The sequence below is a fragment of the Gavialis gangeticus genome, unplaced genomic scaffold (genome assembly GCF_001723915.1).
Source record: "Gavialis gangeticus isolate Ggan-Ray unplaced genomic scaffold, GavGan_comp1, whole genome shotgun sequence".
Taxonomy (NCBI): domain Eukaryota; kingdom Metazoa; phylum Chordata; order Crocodylia; family Gavialidae; genus Gavialis; species Gavialis gangeticus.
In genome coordinates this window covers 192,375,951-192,396,461 of record NW_017729032.1, presented here as the reverse complement: position 1 = coordinate 192,396,461, position 20,511 = coordinate 192,375,951, and the positions used below count along the sequence as shown (strand labels likewise).

Here is a 20,511-nt window from a genome sequence, read left to right as displayed (position 1 = left end):
GAACCCAGCACTCTTTCCTGCCTATGCAGGGGGTCGGATACGATGATCTATTGAAGTCCCTTCTGACCCTAACATCTGTGAATCTATGGAGCATCCCACAGAAGCACACTTGGCAGCAGACCTGTAAGTAGACCAGAAGCACTTCTGGTGCAATTCCAGGTTTGCTGGGAAGCATGCAGGGGACCCTCCCCCCATGCTGCCCCAGCTCGGCAACTCGTGCCTCTTGGGTCTGGGTCCCCCTGTGGCCAATCGCTGAGCTGGGTGGGGAGGGGTGGAGTGGCTTCCCAACACACTCCCTGGAAGACCTGGAGTACTTTTGGGCTCACTGCTGAGCATGTGGAGGGCACCCCCCACACTTCTGTGGGATGCTCCGTGCACCCCAGCATTGCAGTGATCATGACCTCAAGGTATGTAGAAAATTTTTTTAAAGCTGTGTCTATGCCTGAATTGCTGAGTCTCTGAATCAGCCTCAAATCTTCAGATTCAGATTTGGACAAATCAAATCATGGACAATGATTGGAATCAATTAATTGAATCACTGTCCCTGATTCGGGCTGAATTTGAATCAAATAGGGCCTTCTTTGTACGCCCCTAATCTGGAGTATACTACTTCTGGGCAGCATAGCATCTACATGTGCGCCTGGGACAGCAGCACTTTGAGCTGGGGCGGAGCAGACCTAGGCTAGCAGCAGGCTCGGGGCGGGTGGGTATCAGCCTTGGGCTCCAGGTGACGGCGTTAGGGCTGGCTGAGGCATGACATTGTCAAAATTGTGGAGCTGTGTGATTGACCCGCTGGGCCTGCTGCCAGCCCAAGGTTGCTCTGCCCCAGCTCAAAGTGCAGCTGTCCTGGTCACCATCCACACATATGTTGCAGTGCAGTAAATGACTCTGCCATAAGATAGAGACTGTCCCCGACAGTAGTATCTCTGACAATACTATCTTCTGGTAGAGTTAATTAATTTATTGAGCCCTAATACCAGCTGATGTGTACACTGTGATACTTTAGTGTGTAGCTAATTAGTCCACTCCACAGCAAAGTGCATGTGTAGATTCACCCACATAATATAAAGGATTTGAGGATCCCTCCCTGACAGAGGGATTTGGGAAGAAAAATAAGGGGAAAATGCATTCAAATTGTGCTGCTCTAAGAGGCTAAATTATTTCAGCTATCTTTTGTCCTCATCACTGTTTTCTATACCTGGTCAAAATTTTTCAGCCAAAAAAAATTGTCAGAAATGGTGTTTTGATTAAATGTGTATGCAATTGTGTATGCAAACAAAACATTGAAATGAACTTTTAGAATTTGTGTACACAATTTGGAAGACACACACACACACACACACACACACACACACACAAGGTTTTGTCAGGAAAATTCACATTTACTCATTCACATCAATTTTCCTCTTTTCCTGCCTGCAAGAAAAGGAGACAAGTGAAAGCTTGTCACTTAATACAAAATGTTTCTGTTCAACCTATCAGAAGTTTCTCCCATCTCACCTTAGACTGAGCTATTCATACATTTATTGAAATGAATTGCTGGTATATTTCCTGTTCCTTTTAACTTACACCTGACTTGACTTTGAACTCAGTTCTCCTATTAATACACACTTCATTCACATTATACTTTATTCACTTCATTTTTTAATAAACTATGATTATTTGAAGCATTTCACTTTAAAAAGCCATCTGATGGCTTTAAAAAGCCATCTGAGTCAATAGCACCTTTGGGTACCTATTGACCTGTTTAGCTCAGCACAAAAAGGAAGAGAAAGTCAGTCTCAGTCACAGAACTGATAACAGGCATTACAACCAGACAAGTTTAGAATATTTTTCTATCTATCTAGCTACTTAATATGTATTGAAGTTTGGTTAGCTGACTGTAAATTTAGTCTCCTAATGAAGTCTTTGTAGGTTGCTGGAAAGAGAAGTGTAGGTTGAGCTTTTCAGGCTACCTTCACTTTTTAGTTCAGTATATATTTTACAGATACAGCCTCATGGGACTACCAAACTTGTCTAGCTGGGGTTGATTTTGAAAGGATTTAACATCATTTAAAGTAATTTATGCATTATTACTCACCTTAGTTGTGTGAATCTGAAACTCCAAGAGCTGTAGTGTAAAAGCATCAAAGAAGAAGAGAACCCTTTGTATTATTTTAACTTTCTTTTTTATTAATGTCCTTTTTAAATAGCAATACTTTAAAAATGAAACTAAAATATACATAAATATTTTCTGAATTTACATAGGGTCCCATAGCTCTTTTGCACTTGACATGCTGTCAATAGAATAATCATGAATCATACAAGGTGCAACAGACATTTTTTTTCTTTTTTTTCCCACCTCATACCAGGGCAATGGATTGTTTTGGTATTAGTGAAACCACAGTAATTTAATCAGATGGTTTTATTGACATTGTTTATGGAAAAGATGAAAATGCTAAAAGGTGATAAGGTAACAAGACAGCATCAAAGTTAAGAGAGCTGACTCTTCATTGGAAATAATGCTGTGCAGCATAAATCAACTTGAGGTCATGAAGGCCCTTCAAGCTGCAGGCTCCCGATGCAATGTACAGGGTGATTAGCGTGTGGTTGTGCATGCATGCATGTGTGTGTATGTGGCTGTGTGAGTGTGTTTCAATATGTACCGTTGCAAGTGACCCAATCCAATTGCCATTTTCTTAAGGAGAAAACCATACTAGCATTTAGTTAATTTGACAGAATATAGGACTTTATGCAGCATGCCATACTAAGGCAATTGGAATGCTCACTTGTTTTACAAACTGAAGCCTCAGCTATAGCAGTAAGTTGAGATATTTCACCCGGCTTTCTCAGAGCTGGTATCCTAGTGCCTGGCTCATGATATCAAGGGTCCTGTCTTCAGTGTACAGAGATGCAAATCAGAAAGAACTCCATTGTAGTCGGTGGAGTTACAGAAGTTTTAAACTGGTAAAAGAAGGCAAATAAGCTAAATGTTTTTTACAGCTTCCAAACAGTTAAGGAAATTGAGGATCCCAGGAGAAAAAACCTGAAGGAACAAAGGATATATAATCTGTTTTCCTCATACTGATTCTTTCATACTAATTCTACTAATTTAAGTAGAGTTGCTCCCAGTGTATGTAACTGCTGCTGAGAAGAGGACTAAGCCCCTTGTGTTTTCTTCTGAGAACCAGTGAGTGGTAGTCTTGTGGTCCAGCTACTCACATTTATCAAACCTTAAAAACACTATCAAGCTTTTCAAACATATTGACTTCTTTTAGGGTTGAATGTTAGTTTTATTTGTATGAGGATAATACTTCCCTGTTTCAACTCCACCACAGTTGCAATCCCATCAAGGAATATAAATATCAACTCTATCCAGGCACATGTGCCTACTCCCATGCCACACATGCACACCCACACATGCACGCAGAGCTATGAAGCTGATTCACTGCTGTGTTATTCCACTTTATGCTGTTGGCGATTTCAGTGCAGTTACTTTTGCATAAAACTAGAATGATGCAGCAGTGAATCAAGTATTCTCTTTATAAGAAAATAATCTCCCTCAATGAGTGACAGACTCTTTGTTATTTATTTATATTGCACCAGCTACTTGCTTTAATATGAGCAAATCTATAAACTCTCATGTTTCAGGAATAAGGAAATGTAAAAACTTATATTCCAATCTCATCTATGGACCACACTATGAGAATCAGGGAATAAGTATCAGTTAAACCTGAAAGGAAAGCAGATATAAATAATTCTTGTTTTTTTTCCCCCGTGACTAACATATACTTTGTGAATTTCTGTGTAAAAGACCAAATCTTTAGTCAGCATAAACTGTGACACCTGCATTGACTTGAGCAGAGCTATGCCACTTTATATCAGCTGATGATTTGGCTCAAAATGTTTATCAAGTCAAATGAAGACATTGGAATTTTTCTAGTTTTCCCTAGAATTCTGTTAAATTTGCATTGCTAATGGCAATGATTGATCTTAAAAAAAGTTGGCATACGCTACTTATTCACACCGTTTTATTTTTTTTTGTCAGTTCACAAAAAAAGTATTTCAAGTTGTCATAACCTTGCATTTAGCCAGTGAAAGAGTAATTTTGAAAGGAAAACATTTTTACAAACCGGATACATACCCTGTTTATTTTCTCTAAAAGTTGCACACCATAAAGCAAGTAGGTTTTCCGTTTTAAAACCTTCTTCAGTTATTATTATACAAAAATATTCATATGCAAGTAATAAAGTTTTTTTAAACATCCAACTTTGTTTAAACCTAAAGTAAATTCACACCAAAAGTTTTGATTTGTATTTTTTAATCTAAACAAAATACACCTTGTGCTTTAACAAACCTACAGCATCATGTGCTCATATACTCTTTACAAGGAGTCTAGTGAATATGCATGTGTCATTATTCATTAAATTATGCAAAAAGTATATTCGGTGCAGAACTTGCCTACTCTTCTGGGGTTTGCTTTCTTTCATCTATTTGTGTGTGTGTGTGTGTGTGTGTGTGTGTGTGTGTGTGTGTGTGTGTGTGTGTATGTAAAAGTTAAGGCAAGTGCAATCAAAGTTACAAAAATCAATATCTCTATTGCTAACATGTGCAGCATTCATATTCAGTGAGTGATGTCTTTTCTCCCTTAACAATAAAAATCAATGAAAACAGAAAATGCTAAATAAGTTATACTTGTTGCAACAAGCTGTGTGGTTTCATGAATCAAACATAGTAATTTTTTTTAAAGCGGTGTCATATTCTGCAAGATAACTTAATTATGCTTTTTAAAAAATAACATACATTGAAATTGGGTAACATTTTTTATTGTTTCCCTTGTACCTTTCAGCAACATGTAATGTACCAGTAATAAAATGCAGTAGTTCTTATCTATGGCCCCGTTTATTCTTTTAACTAAATATTAAGTTAACTTTTTTTAGGTAAATATGTAACATATAGTACGCATAATATAGACTCTTGTACTTCTACTTAATTCTATCATGTCTACTTTAATTTCAGTGGTTTTGAACAAAGTGTACAAAAAAGTATGCAAATTTTGCATTTTTAAAAATAATCATACTTCTAAAGTAAGCCTTGGTAGCTTAGATAGCATTGGTGAAGATTTTGCTGCTTTAACAAAAATACTAACAATCATAAATCCATCCTAACCAGCTTCTTTGCTCACTGATGACACACTCTAGGCCTGAGTCTGCTCTCATTTACACCACTGGTGTAACTCCACTGACTTCAGGGGAGTTATTTTTTACTTTATTATGTACATTAAGAAGCATGCTCCCAAAGGCTTGCATGGCATCCATTTGTTTCATTCCTTTAATGTAACCTGCCTTTAAAAATTGCATGCGAGTGTGTCTATTTGCATGCATGTGTGTATGTGCACGAGACAGAAATAAGAATGCCCAGGTATAAAATGCATGGTTTTTTATAGTCACAGAAATCCAACTTGGAGATTTGATTATAAAGTGCTTTCTTCAGACTCTTGTCTATCTTTTAAGTTAGTATAGTGTGATCTAAAGTGGGGACTATTATTCCTGGGATTTGTGTTTTTTTATTGTACATTGTGATTACATATACAATCAGCCATCATTGAGACAGATGAAGTTACTGAAACAAAATCTGCTGGAGTACAAGGGCACTAAAGGTGGATCTGAACAAAACCACTCATCCACACCATTTCATTTCCTTGCTGAGTCACCTGTCCAGTTGACACGTTAAAAGGAACACCTCTAAATGTTTCTTTTACCATTGCCAACTAGTGATATAACTTGTCTTTTCATCAATTTTTTCTACGCACCAAAGAATACGTCATACTCTAACTAAAATTACCTACCAACTGCAATTGAGCATTAAGGCCTTAATGTTTCAAAGACTTTTATACACATGCTTAACTTCATATACTACTGCAATGCTCGATGTTAATCATATGCATTAAAGACACACATCAGTCTTTGCTGAACAGGGGCCTTTGTGCCTCACCCAAAGCTGACTGAAACTAGTAGGAAGGCTGAGTTCAGTGGTTTTTAAATTAAACTAAATCACGGTGATGGGAAGCTTATTTAATTTCTGTTCCATCATAGGATGTCAGATAAATATACTGCTAGTTATCAGTAGTGTTGGAGTGATGTTATGATTTTGGACTATTTTCACTATTTAGAGCAGCCTGTACTTCTGTACTACAAAATTAACCAGCCACTATACAAGCGTAGCAATTTTTTCCCCTCTTAACATTTTTAAAAACTACTAAATGGATGGAAGGTCAAAATGATTAAAAATGGTCTACAAACCTTCATAGTGGGGTTAAGGTATGTCATCATTGTAAATCTACTTTGTTCTTTCCCAAATTAAATAAAACAAACAGAAGTCTTCAGCACAGTATTCATACAGTCGGTAACAGCCACTGGTTCTTCAGGAAAAAGCATAAAAGCAAAAACTAAGCCAGACCTTTTGGCTAGAGGGTAGTATTTACCTGTTTGATACTATTAGTGAGGAATGATTTGAGATGGTTTACATTTTGGTTTCTAGAGAGATGTTGACAAACACATATGCGATCAGAAGTTTGAAATGTGTCTAGTGCTTCATGATAATTTAGTTATTGTGTACCTAACTTTAGGCACCTTAGGGGCCTGACTTTCAATAAGTTGACTGAAAGTGTCATAATTTCTGAAAAAAGGCTTGTTTACTGCGTCTCAAGCTGAGACCCCCCAAGCATCTTGAGAACCTTGACCAAAGGTCTTTAAAGGTGCTAAACTAATTACAGGAGGAGTGGTAGGAATTCAGAAGTTCCCAGGATTGACACCATGCATTTTCTATAAAACCTTTAACCTAATCTCCCATTACTTAAGTCTGTTTTATGGCAGTATAACTCTTCATATCATTTGGGTTCTCCCAGATTAGTGTAGTGAAGTGGCATATTAGTCTCCTTTATCCTGCCATATTATAGAACAATACAAAAAGCTAGAAAGAGGGTGAAAGACTCAGGAAATTAGACTACTTGACATAGAATGCAGTTTCCATATCAGGACAAATTTTAAAATCAGGACTGAAGTTTACTAGGATACTAGTAGATACACTAGTAGATGTAGTTCCAATCATGGTAAGGTACCAACGCTCTCTAAACAAGTAATTCTTCTTTTTCCATGGTTAAGAGTTTGATATGGAACAATTATTTTTTAGGGTCAAAGAAAATGCTTCTATCTAAAAAAAAATCCAGCTGTGAAAAAAGCCAAGATATTGCACCCTTTTTTGGATATTGGTGTTACCGTCACAGTTCTTGTAAGTAAGACTTCAAAGAAAAGGTATGAACTGCAGTGCCACTGCAATCATTATATGCAGCAACGGACTTCCGGTGGGTTTACCTGTGATTCAAGCAGATACTGTCATACTGCCACAAAACTCCTAAAATGTGTTTAGTATCTCTTACAAGTTTTTGGGAAACGAAGCACCAGAAGAATGGAATATATAGGGGAGTATTCTCTGAAATCATGATCAAAAAACATTTTTTGTTATATCCAACAGTTGATTATGTAGGCATGTCTATGGGCAAACATGGCCCTAGTAGGAGAGCGTGAGAAAATTCTGTTGTGAACTAAGTCAGTGAAGGAAAGCTCCACATATTCACTGATGTCAGAGTACGTGAGAGAAAAAGAGGAAAATAACTGAAGAAAAGAAGGCATACCACAAACCTAAGGGGTAATGGCAATGACCTGTGTTCACTATCTTTCCATAGGGCCAAATGGAGCATTGGCATACTTTCAGCTTTTTCTCCTACATTCATCTGTGATTAATAGTGGGCTGGCTACAAACTTGCCCTGACCTTGCAATGCATTTTCATATGAACAAAGATATTTTTCCTTGACTTTGCTTGCTTTTATAAACTAAGACTATTACTGTTTCCTTCTATCAATCTATGAAAGATAAAATGATTGGATACATACCTGCTAACTGGGAAAAACACAAGTAAATGCTTTTCATTATGTAAATAAGATTTCTATGAGTATTTGTTGCGACAGCCTCTCTTCTTCAGTGTCTCCGTATCTTGTAAAGATATGTGGGTTTGCATTCTAAATGCTTTTGCTGAAGTAGAAAGGGATCTTAAATATGGAAAATGATTTCTTTGAAATGTTTGGCAAATTATAGGCAATAAAAAGGCTTTCTGGGTGTTTTCCTCCTTACTTTGTATAGACACAATTGTTGTCATTTGATGGTTTCTGGGTTTTAGTAAGACAAATACACAACATTTTAATGTGATGCTAAAGTTACATGTATAGTACTAATTGTTTAAATTGTCTACTTAAATGTCCCTAAGAATGTAATTAGAGCTTCAGTGAGCTGTTCACCAGATTATTAACTCTGGCAAGCCATCTTTTCCAAGTGTGTAAGTTCATTGCTGTTAAGTTTGTAATTAAGATCAGTCTTTAAAAAAATCCCCCTGATGCTTACTTGTCACACAAATGATGAAAAGTAAGTGTAAAAACAGTCTCCCAAAGAGCAATATGCAGAATTGCTCAGAAAATCAATCTTCTGTAAGAATAAAAGCCATGGGAGCTGCTAAAACAATAATTTAAATATCAGGACCTACCTATTGTACTTTTTTTTCTTCTTCAAGGCTATGTGTAAGCGTAAGATCACATGTCATTTTAAAAGGGAAACACAGGGCAAGGTTCCTGTAGTTCATAATTAGTTTTCATTCAGGTCTCCTATTTGCTTCAACAGGAGTCCTGGTCATGCTGCTGGCCAAAAAGAACACTTGTAATATGCTTGAAAGTGATGAAGAAAAGCACGTGTAAGAAAAGAACACAAATGAGAAGTTTAGAAATGAAAGACAGGCTTATTAAAAACCATATGCAAGAGTTTACCCCCTACAACAATCTAATCTAATATCCATGAAGAATTTTCATACCAATCAGGTTCTCAAGGATGCACTTCAAGCTTTATATTTTATCTTGAACATTACAGAGACTAAAAGGCAAATGAAGGGAAGAAAAGGACTAGGAGGGATGATGGTTACAATCAGGGAGAGCAGACACATAACAGAGCAACTGGGTACCCAGGGCAGCAGTGCCTCCTGGGAGCTGGTGGCAGTGGTGTGGTGGTGGTGGCACAGCCAGATGGCAGCAGGGCAACTATTATTTTTCGCCTCGTCCTCAACAATTTAATTATCTTACTGAGATACAACTAAGAGTCATGTATAATTTTGAAGCTTTTATCTTACTTTTCTAGCCTAACCTTTTTCTGAGATCAGTGATAGTTTTTCTCATGAACACTAAGCAAGAGGCACAAGTTATGTCATGTTTCCCAGCCTTCTTGCTGCTTTAGGGGAGAAGGACCTTGTGCTGGGCACTGGGTACAATGGGCTCCTTGTTCCAATGTTCAATCTAATTCCTGCTTTTTCTGACCACTTGCTTATGAGGGAAAGACTGCTGAGCATGCTTCTCCCTCCACTGCTGCAACCTCAGCTATGGGTACATGACAAAAGGCAGCAGAAGGAGATGGGGAGAGCGTTGTCCTCTTTGTTCTAAGAGCTTCTCTGCATATCAGACCTCTACCTCAGCCTGCCAATGCTAAAGTAACTATTTCCCTACCCTCTTCTGGGGTGTTGAAAACTAATTAGGGAATACTGATAAAATAAAGGTGTGGTTTTAGGTACTTACTTTCCTTCAGAAAAGATATTTATTTTGGTTATACATCTAGATGAGAAAACTAAGATCTGATAACAAGAAGTTAGGTTAAAAAGTACGTTCATTTTTATCTTTTGAACAGTAATTATAGCTGGCATCCTTCAGGGAGATAAAAACACCCTGTTGAAATGAATAAAAATAAAGAATCTCAATATAAGTTCTTAAAAATAAAATGTTGCTTTAAATTGTTTTCCAAAAAGGGGCAGCACAGCAAAGAAATACCTGTAGTGTGGCACTCCTATCAATGATAGTGAATATAGATTTCTTATTTCATACAACACTCAAAACCGGCTGCATTGATTCTAGGAGACACTGTAAACCTAATTCCACAGACATAAACATTTTTCAATAACATTTGGCTGTTTTTGGAAAGATTTTCTTTAAGATATTGGCTGTAATATGCAAGCATATTGAAAAACATAGCTTTTTGGTTGAGTTTCTCCATTGTCCCCAGGAAGATACAGTTTGGCAGTAGTTTAGTGAAGGTATTAATATTTTTAGGCACATTGAGGGGGATTTTTTCTTTTTCCCCACAGGATTCCTGCTAATGGCCTTCCCTCTATATTTTTCTTACATCATTTGTTTATGAATGCTGAATCATTCATCAGTTTGCTCTTATCTATAGAATAATGTATAATGATCAGACTTGATATCAAATAGAATAAAACAAAAAATGCTATAGAAAAATCTTTATGGTCAGAGACATTTCTATTGTTCTTACTCCCACAAAGCTCTGTAGATTCTGGAACATCAACCGAAGCTCAGTTAGAAGAGAATGATGTTGTGGATATGTCTTCTTTTAGTGGTATGTCCAGTGTCGGTGGGGAACTGCAGTACGGGTACTCTTCCCACAAGACAACATAGAATCAGTGCTGAGTTCCAACATAAAACCTTATAATGGTACTGAACCTTCTGTGACAGTGCAAAGCCCATTCCTCCACCTTCACCCAACGGGCTATTGGCAGAGCAGGAGCCATGATTGAGATATCAAAAGCAAGCGAACTTGAAGCGACCACTGTGCAGAAAGACACTGAATGCTAGTTATGAAACTGCCTATGTTTGTCTAGGTTCAGCTCAGTCTACCTCCAGCTCAGTTATGATGAGGGTAAAACCAGACACTGATATAGACTTGAGTATGAGGAAGGAGATAATGAGAATAATTGCACTGGTTCATGCAGTAAGCCAGCTGTCCAGGAGAAATTTTAGTGCTGACTAAACATCTGTTCCTATATGTACAGCTGTGCAGCAACTATGCCTGCTCCTGGATTACTACAAAAAAGAAAGCACGATACCAGATAGGCAGGACCACATTTTTGCTTTGAATCCATTTCCAAGACACTGCATACAATAAATAGGGTTTTTTTGGTAGGTCAGACCAAGTGGCCACTGAGCTCTTTGGCAGAGACATAACATAATGGGGAAATATGCCAATTTTCTCCCACTTCTTCCTTGGCTTCTGTTTCCATTGACTGCTTCAGTGTCTGCTTTATTGTTGCAATTTTTACTTCCTTCTTTTGATTTTAATGATATTCTCCCTGGGCTTAAGAGCTTGGCAATATTTTTCTTTTAATTTAAGAAAAAAGGAAGTCTGTTTATCAAGCCAAAGCTCATTGCTCTATCTATAATTTAAATGTGTCCTTAATGCACACTATTCAAGTAAAACTTTGTGCATTTTAATCAGGCAACTATAACAGACTTCCTAATTATGTAGAGTCTGATTATCTCCCATTATGTAATATGTCCTTGGTTTTCACAACTGGGTGCTTAGAGAAAACTGTAAAAAGTTTGCATTTAAGGCTAAAATATTTAACCCAAACACCAAACATTTATATAGCTCCTTCTTTTTATTTTAGTTAGGTTCTCCCTAGCTTGGTGATTTGATAAATAAATATATATGATGGAATTTTCTTGGGTGAAACCGAGACCCTCCTAAAGCCAACAGGAATTTTGCCATTGACTTGAGTCAGGCCAAGACTTCCCTCATAGGATCATAGGAAAGTAGGCCTGAAAGGGCCCCCACAAGGTCATGGACTCCAGTCTCTTGCTCAAGTTAGGATCATCCTTGATTAAACCATGCAAGTCAAGTGTCCTTCCATCATTAGATATAGGTTCAAATTCCTTTCCTATTGGTTTGTCCCGATTCACTTCTCATCAAAATCAGTTTTCACACTGATTTAATTTAATCAAGTGAAGTAGTTATTTTGGATTTACACTGGTGTAGCCAAAAGCAGAATCAGGTCCAGAGATGCACTTTGTCTTCAAAATAATCAGCTGCATAATGTGTGGTCCTCTCATTCTATAAAGCTATACATGTGATTTGGGAGTTGCTCATAATGAGTTCCCTTGTTGTTGGGTGAAAAAGTCCCTTCATTGTATATCTAGGAGTTACCTGACAATAGAGAGCTTTACAAAGATGAAGCACCATACCTAGATAATTCATGTGCATAGAATCCACATACAGACCCAACATTGGTGACCAGGCAGAGTACATTTTCTCCAATCATTACACTGTACAATTTTTAAAGATAAAGTGCTATTTTTATGGCTAAACTTGTACTTGGCTATTACATGCACACTTCAGACTTCATTATCAGAAATTAGAACATCTCAGACCAAAAAAGGATGGAGCCTAAGCACTAGGGCAAATGAAAGTTTTTTTTCCTTTTTATTTTGTGTTTTGACAGAACTTTTGTCAAACATAGAGCACGTGAAAACATGACAGTTTCCTTCACTGTTTCTCACACAGAGCTGTTTATAGAAGAGGAATACTTGGGAGGAATGTTTCTAAAGCCATAAATAGCTTCTCTGTTTATTTCCTTGATTTTTTTGTCTGTTTTTGTTTAATATTATGACAAAGCATTATAAGAAAAAACTTTTAAGTAGTGTGAATATCAAATAGTATCCATCAATCCCTGAATCATGCTATTCAAAGTGCTTAAATCTACACTAAAAACTGAACAACAAAAAGTACTCCCAGTGCAGCTAAAGGAACATCTGCCAATGCCTAGAATGTGACTGTGGTCAGATTATTTGACTCTACATTAATTCCACATCCCAATCTTCATCTTAAAAAATATAAAGGGAAAAGAGGAAGTGAAAGGATGTTGCATTGCTTTATTTTACTTTGTTCAGGGGGAGTTTGGAATCCAGCTGAATGAAGTTCAATACTGTTATTGACCCACAGATGTCTATAAGAGAAAATAAATGGGAGCCTTCTTAGAATGTAAAACTGACCAAATGTGCAATGCTGTCTTAAAATTTTATGTGGCCTGGAAGCTTCATTTCCATTTTGTGGCTATTTGACTGATAACCAGGGGGAGACACTGAAATAAAGAACAGATTGTAGAAAAGGACCCGGGTGAATTGTCAGAGAAATAAACATTTTTAAGGAAACAAAAATCAGTGCACATCCCAAAGCTCCTTCAGCTTGTTATGTAGATATTGAGATTTCTTAACTGTTACAACATGATAATAGCTATTTCCTCATACACTGTCAATTTTGACTTACCCCGACAAACATCCCCAAACTGCAGTTTACATATTTTGACCAATCACATCCTACTGAGACCAAAATATTATAACTTGTATTTCTTTTATAGTGATAATAATAATGAACAATTCACACAACATCCATTATATTGGCCAACACTGGTCAGCTGTTATGAAAATCCCTACAGGTAATGAGCTACTGAAATAAATTAAAATCTCTGTGTTCTGGCATTCAATCTGTTTCCAAGTGTTCTGGGTATCAATTTGTTGATATTTGAAGTAAAATAAGGGGCCTTAGTTCTCTGTTGGTATAAATAAAACAAAAGGGTGTGAATCATCAATAGGGAATTCTAACCAAGCCTCATTGGCTTCAGGTAGGCAAAAAGAGGATTGGCCTCCTAATTTTTTTTATTTTAATCCCACTCCCTGCATTTTCTAAAATGGAAAGCGACTCTTGCATCATTTAAAATGTAAATATTGGTGAGCTCATTTACTCTTAATTTTTAGGATATCTGAACTGTGAGCAGTGACTTTTTTCCTAGGAGCCATGGTACACATGTAATCTGCAACTCCTCAAAGATGGATGCATACATTAAAAATAAAACTAATTTATTTATTCAATAAAATTAATTGTTTAATACTTCCAGGTCTGATTTAAATATTAATTTTGTATAAATAAAAGCTTATTCTTAAAACATTGATATTCGTTGGTATTCATGGTAATTTTTTTTACTGCCTGAGTTCTCATGTAAATCATCTTGAAATTAATAAACTTTTACTTATTGTTACAAGCTAAAACAAAAGAAATAAGAATGTTCAACTCTGAATATATCATTGTAAAGCAAATACAGTTATTGGAACATTAAAATACAAGGGGACTCCATAATCAGCTGCAAAATAATATTTTGCTCTTACTGTTTAGAAAATAGCATTTTCTATAATACAATGTGATACACCATATTTGATATTGTCCATCTATTCCCCTTTGGTTTGGAAGCCATCACAGTAAATCCCAGCAGGATTTACTGTACTTCACTGCCTATTGCATTACTTTCCTGACAATTGCAAATAAGCTCTTTTGCAAAATGTTATCGGGAAAAAGAAAAAAGTCAAATGCTTAAAATCAACAAACAAAAAAATAACCCCAAACACAATCACATTCATACTTTTCCAGGAAGTGAGCAAATTAGGGTGGGTTTTTTATATATATAAAAGGGATACAATCAACTCATTCATAAAACAAAAAACAAACTCTACTTTCTACACACTCTGCAGTGGTTACTGTGAAGCAATTGATACAGATTGGGTATATCTTACTGACTGACAAGCATTTACTGAGTTAAATGTTAGATGATCAGGCTATTGTTACCCAGCATGGGACCATCATAAGGGAAGGGAAAGGAAAGGAAGGGGTAGAGTGCTGTCTTGGGATAAGGAATGAAACTTGGAGTTCAGAATGATGGGTGGGCTTCTTCCTAAGAACAAATGTTCTTCACAGCGGGTGAATTACAGCAGGCATGGCCTTCATGTATCAGGCTAGGCAGGCCAACAAAATGGATGGTGCTTCTGATATCAACATAGCTGTGTCCAAGCATTCCCAAGAAATGTTAAAAAAAATCTAAAACTATACTAACGAAGCAAAAAGTTTTCCTATCTATACAGCAGTCTCTTCATTTAAAAAATGTCAATATACAAATCCCAATGACATATAAAACAAAGTCAAAGATGTGAATGGCAAGAGACATGGGTAAAACAGGAAGACTGATGCTACAAAGAAATTGCAAAAACATATGTACAAGACCCTGTTTCTCCTCGTATTTCATAGATTGTAATGCATGTTTAACAGCAGCAGTCGAGGATGTAGTTCCAGGCACCAGACTGCAGACTTAGCTCCTACTCAAGGGGGTTGAGGTCCCCCTTGCATTTCTGTCACCAAATGACACTTGATATACTGGTCTCCCGTGGCAAGAGGGGCAGTATCGCACTGTTTGTGTGAGCCTCATCTGGATTCTGCTCCCTATTTGTTTTTGTCTGTGGCCGCTGCCCATTGATAAGTGTCATAGGGATGTTGCAGTAGGTATGCTGGTTACCTATTGAGGTAAGAGGCAGGGTGCCAGTAGGAGGTACATCGTATTCATAGCTTCGATAATAGTGTTTCTGGCGCATCTGTGAATGATACGTGTTATGAAAGGTGGAGCGTAGATCCGGATGGGCAGTGGCAAGGGCAGTGGAGGTGGCAGCAGCCATTGAAATTGCTGAGACCGTCTGCAGTTCCCCAAAGGGCCCCTGCTCACTGACATCTAAAACCTGCTCATGCGTGATGGGTTCTATCCGCTTAAAAGGCATTTCATACTGTAAACGTTTCCAAAATTTGGAATTCAACTTGTTGCATTTTGGTCCGTGCCATTTAATGACAGTTAGAAGCTTGATGGTATGTTTCAGGGCCTCAACCTCCTGGTAGTTCATAATTCCCCGGAGTTCACTGCATTCAATCAGTATTACTTTGATTTCACCCGTGACTAACATGTTCCGAAGCCTAGTTTCCAGTTCAAAGATGCTCCAGCCTCTTCTTACCACATAATTTGGAGTCATGACAATGATGAGTCGCTTGCTTTGGTCTACACATCTTGCCACATCTTCAATGTAGGCTACAAAATAAGACAATTGTTCAGTGGAAGTAACCATCCAAGATCAGTGGAAGTAACCATCTTCCCCTTTGTGGCCTTGGTAGAAAAAGGGCTAAATTTTCCTTTCCCTTAAAAATAGGTTGAACATGCACATACTCGTTTAAATTCCCATCATGTTTATGCAAGCTTGCTTTGTTCATTAGACTTTTTCATTATACACATACCCATATTTGCATCTGAACAAGGATCTTTGTTATTATCATTGCTCTGCTAAAAAGTCTAATGCCTAGCTCCAACAGAGGACCTAGATGTTTACTTGCTAAGTATTCAGTGTGCCTAGCCCCCCAAAATTAAATAAAAAACCCAGAGTTAGGCACATAGGCTTTTACTGGGGACAGTAGGTGCCTCAGAAATGTGATAAAAAAAATAGCATGTTGAGGAAGGAGCTACCTTGAGCTTAAAAACAGGCAATGCTAAGCACAGAGGCATGCCTGAATTCCCATCCTTTGGAGTTTAGATGTCTTAACTTCCCTTTTATTATCTCAAATCCACCTGGGCTCCTTAAGACCTCTCTTGAGGAGAAGTGTTTACAACCACTTATCCAAGGAACTGAGGAAGATTCACTTAAAAAACTCCAAACACAGCAGAGTAACATAAACTATACGTACTATGGTTCCTGCCTTTTACGTAATAGTCTGGTAATCAGAACACTAATTCAGGAAATGGGACCCCTCATTTCTAGACTTCCCTCAGCCTGATGAGACTCAAACTCACCTCTCACCTTTCCCCTAAAGAGTATATTCTACCTTTCCCTGTTGGAGCTGGACTACTGTGTATCAATGTATTTGAGATTCATAGGCCTAGAAGATGAATAAGCAAGGAACATGGATCTAGTTTAGCATTACGGGGCAGGGAGTCATAGGTTCCAGTCCCTTCTTCTTGCATTATTTCTGGTTTGTATCCATTGTCTTTCACAGTGGCTTCTCCAACCCCAGGGAATAGCCTGTGGTCTGATAGTAAGGACATCGTCTAGGAAAATTTGAGATCTTTGTTTAAATTCCCAAAGGCTGTGGAAATCTTAGAACGCTGACTCTTCCACTTCCCATTAGAATGCTTTAAGCTATTAAATAAAAGCTATCAGATGGGATACCAGTACCAACCCCAACACCTCTTCCCTCCCTAGTCATGTCTTTTGATGCTGAGTGCTGTTCTTTGTGCTGAACTCAATCCAGTCAGAGTAATTGAGGCATACGCTCAGGCTACTTAGCAAACTGTGGATCTAAACATCACTGCCTAGTTTAGACTATGGCTGCTTAGAATGGGGCAGTTCTAGGCACATACAAGCAGAACTGCCTGTGCTTATGGAGCTTTCAGGTCAAAAAGGGAGGTACTTGGTAAATTTAGGCATTGACAAGGTTAGGCAAATGTTGTGCTTTTTCTTTAAAAACAAAAAAAGGTAAATTACATTCAAATACCCTGGTAACTAGAAGCCCGTGCAAGTCTATCTTGGATAGATGAAGATGAAATACAGCTGCTTGCAAAGCAATGAATAAAACTGGGCAGGACTATGTGAAATAAGCACGAAAAAGAAGTAAATTGGGGGGAAAGACCCTAATCAGCACTCTTTCTTTTTCTGAAGATCTCCAGTGGCTGCAGCACACACTTACCTGCTATGAATACTAATAAATCACAAGGCTATATAGCATTGCTTCACAGAATGGCAAATGTTATCAACTGACTGTTGTGTTAAAACACAAGACTGTTTTATCTCTTGTTTGGGTTCTGGAATAAACTTTAGGACTGAATTCTGAATTCCTATTCAGATTTTAGACAGGGCCTGGGAATTTCATAGATTAGTGGCTCCTCATTGAACCCAGCAAGATGTAGGTTTCATCATCCTTTCATTTTGTATCTATATACATGGCTTTCCAGAACTCTCTTAACTTTGGTGAAAATACCACTGACATTTTTTTTAAAACGTTTAATTTTAGGAGATGCACATTCAGCATTTTTGTGATTTCTTTGAGGGGGAAGAGCACAATATATACATCTGTAGGTATTTATCATTTAGGAAACATGCACAGACACAAGTGAACACAACTTACTTCCAGTGGGAATCAAATCTCTATCTGGTATGAATAATTTGTACCCATAATGCTTTTCAAGCATATCTGGTAGTATCTCAAGAGCAAATCGTTCTTCTTCTCCAGTTTCTTGAGTCCACTGGTCAGGATCCACTTTGGTATAGGAGAGATATGCATCATAATCCTTATTGTCTATAGAAAGAAACAGTAAAAGATGTGTTGATTTGCCAGTTGATTTGCCTTTATTATTTGTGAAAGTCCTGGCAGCAAGGGCTTCCTGAGCTCATATACAAGGGGCCAGGAGGAGGATGGCAGAAAAGTTGTGCTATGCATCCTCTGGTTTCCTTTATCTTCAGTGAAAATACTTGTGGGGAAGGATTTGTCTATGGAAGAAACTGAGGCTTAAAATTATACTTAAGCACAAATTAAATTAAGGTATTATTTTACTCATTAATAGTCTCACTGACTCACATGACTGAGACTACTGACATGCTTAAGTCTTTGCAGCACTGGGTCCTGATGATGCAATACAGACCATAATGTTTTAATTTCATGACCTTTGTGCCTTTAAATTTGAGAACTTAATGTTGTATTTACATAGGTTTTTCTATTTAATATGGTGTTATTCTACTTCAATGTGAGAAATACATTCACCCTTTTTTTTAAACATGCTTGGTGTGCCTACTTGAGAGACTGAATGAAAGAAGCCATCATTAATTTTCATTAGGGGGTCAATAATGCCAAGTGCTCTGGAACTAATTCAGTGGAATAAGAGGTCACATTTTGATTTTTGTTGTGAAGAAAGTAGAGAAAAATCAATGGCAGGAGTAATGAAATGTTAACACCCTTCTAACTCTCTAGACAGCATTATGCACAGGCTATAGAGAATAGCAATTGCTTGTAAAAGAGGCCTGACTGAAAACTCTGCTGTGTGCCATAAGTAATATTATATTCAAAGATGAAGTCAGCTATTTACTAAAAGGAGGTCCTTTTCTCACTTTACTCCTTTTATGCTTCAAGAGCACCTGTTCAGGAGAGCATACAGAATACAGGATGAGTGCCAGCTTCACATATGAAAGGAGTATGTAGGCATTTTAGATAGCTGTTTCAATTCCTCCTTCCCAAGATCTTCACTCCTGTAAAATTCACAGATGATACTCTTACAACCACACCAGCAGTTTACAACTGTAACCTACCAAAACACATTGCATGGTACTGTCCTTTTCTTACCATAGAATCATAGAAAAATAGGGGCTAAAAGGGACCTCAAGAGGTCGTCTGGTCCAACCCCTTCCTCATGAGTAGTTCAACCTTTACACCATTCCAGACAGCTGTTTACTTAACCCACTCTTGGATACTTCCAAGGACACAGATTCCACAAGCTCTTTAGGTAATATCTTCCAATGCATAAGCACCTTCATAATGAGAAAGTTCTTAATAACGAACTTACATTTATCTACTTGAAGTCTAAAAATGTTTGTGTTTGTCCTGTTCCCGGCAGCCACTGAGAAAAGTTTCCTCTTTAAAATCATCCTTCAGGTATTATCAAATCCCCTCTCGGTCTTTTCTTCTCCAGACTAAATAATCATAGGTATTGCAACCTTTTCTCATAAAACATATTGCCCAGTCCTGTACTCATTTTTGTTGCTCTCTGCTGGCCTACCCCTAATGCATCTACATATTTCTTGAAGTACAAGGCCCAAAACTGTACACAGTACTCTAGATGAGGCCTCATCCATGTCGAATGGAGTGGAAGAAATACTTCCCTTGACTTGTAGGTAACAGCTCTGTTAATACAGTTCAGGGTGCTATTGGCTTTCTTGCAACAAGAACATAGTATTGGCTCATATTTAACTCGTAGTGGACCATAACCTCCAAGTCTTTTTCTGCAGCATTGCAGCCTAGCCAGTTGTTCCTCAACTTGTATTTGTGCATGCAGTTGTTCTGACCTAAGTTCAGGATTTTGTCCTCACTGAATTCTATTTGATTAATTTCAGACCTTTTTTCCCAGTTTCTCAAGGTTGTTTTGAATCCTAATCCTATCCTCTGCAGTGCCTGCAACTATACCCAGCTTGGCATCATTTGCAAATTGGCTAAGTGGGCAAGAACCCTATCCCCCAAAACATTAATGAAGACATTAAGGAGTACTGGACTCAAAACAGACCCCTGGGAAACTGTATTCAATATTTCCTCCTAATTAGATGTCAAGCTATTCATGTTGGCTTGATATCTATTATGCATCCAGTTTATAGTACATTTGTCTACACTGCATTTCTTTAGCTTGCTAGTGAAAATGTCATGGGAGACAGTGTCCACAGACTTGCTAAAAGTGGGGTATAACACATTAAGTGCTCTTCTTTCATCCAGAAAACCCATCTCCTCATTGTAAAAGGAAATCAATTTGGTTAGGTAATACTTGCTCTTAGTGAATCTGTATTGGCTAGTAGAGGTGTCCAAAACAGGCTGATTCAGTTTGGATTCAGATTCACCCTGAATCGGGGACAGTGATTCAATTTGTTGATTCGGATAACTGTTCCTGATTCAATTCAGCTGAATCTTAACGTGAAGATTCAATGATGATCTGGAGAATCAGTGATTTGACCATAGACAGTTTTAAATGCCTTCTTTATATACCTC

The 20,511-nt window shown here is 37.6% G+C and overlaps 1 protein-coding gene across 3 annotated transcripts in view; it reads right to left on the bottom strand.

The window, feature by feature from the left end:
* Positions 1 to 12,316: 12,316 nt before the first annotated feature.
* Positions 12,317 to 20,511, bottom strand: part of IL1RAPL1 (interleukin 1 receptor accessory protein like 1) — a 1,649,761-nt gene continuing 1,641,566 nt past the window's right edge. For all 3 annotated transcript variants that reach the window (XM_019524638.1, XM_019524639.1, XM_019524640.1), the window contains 2 exons: positions 17,896 to 18,066; positions 12,317 to 15,811 (listed from right to left, as the gene is read on the bottom strand). In XM_019524638.1, coding sequence (XP_019380183.1) covers positions 15,093 to 15,811; positions 17,896 to 18,066 — 890 coding nt within the window. In that variant the 3' untranslated portion in view covers positions 12,317 to 15,092. The remainder of the gene's footprint in view (positions 15,812 to 17,895; positions 18,067 to 20,511) is intronic.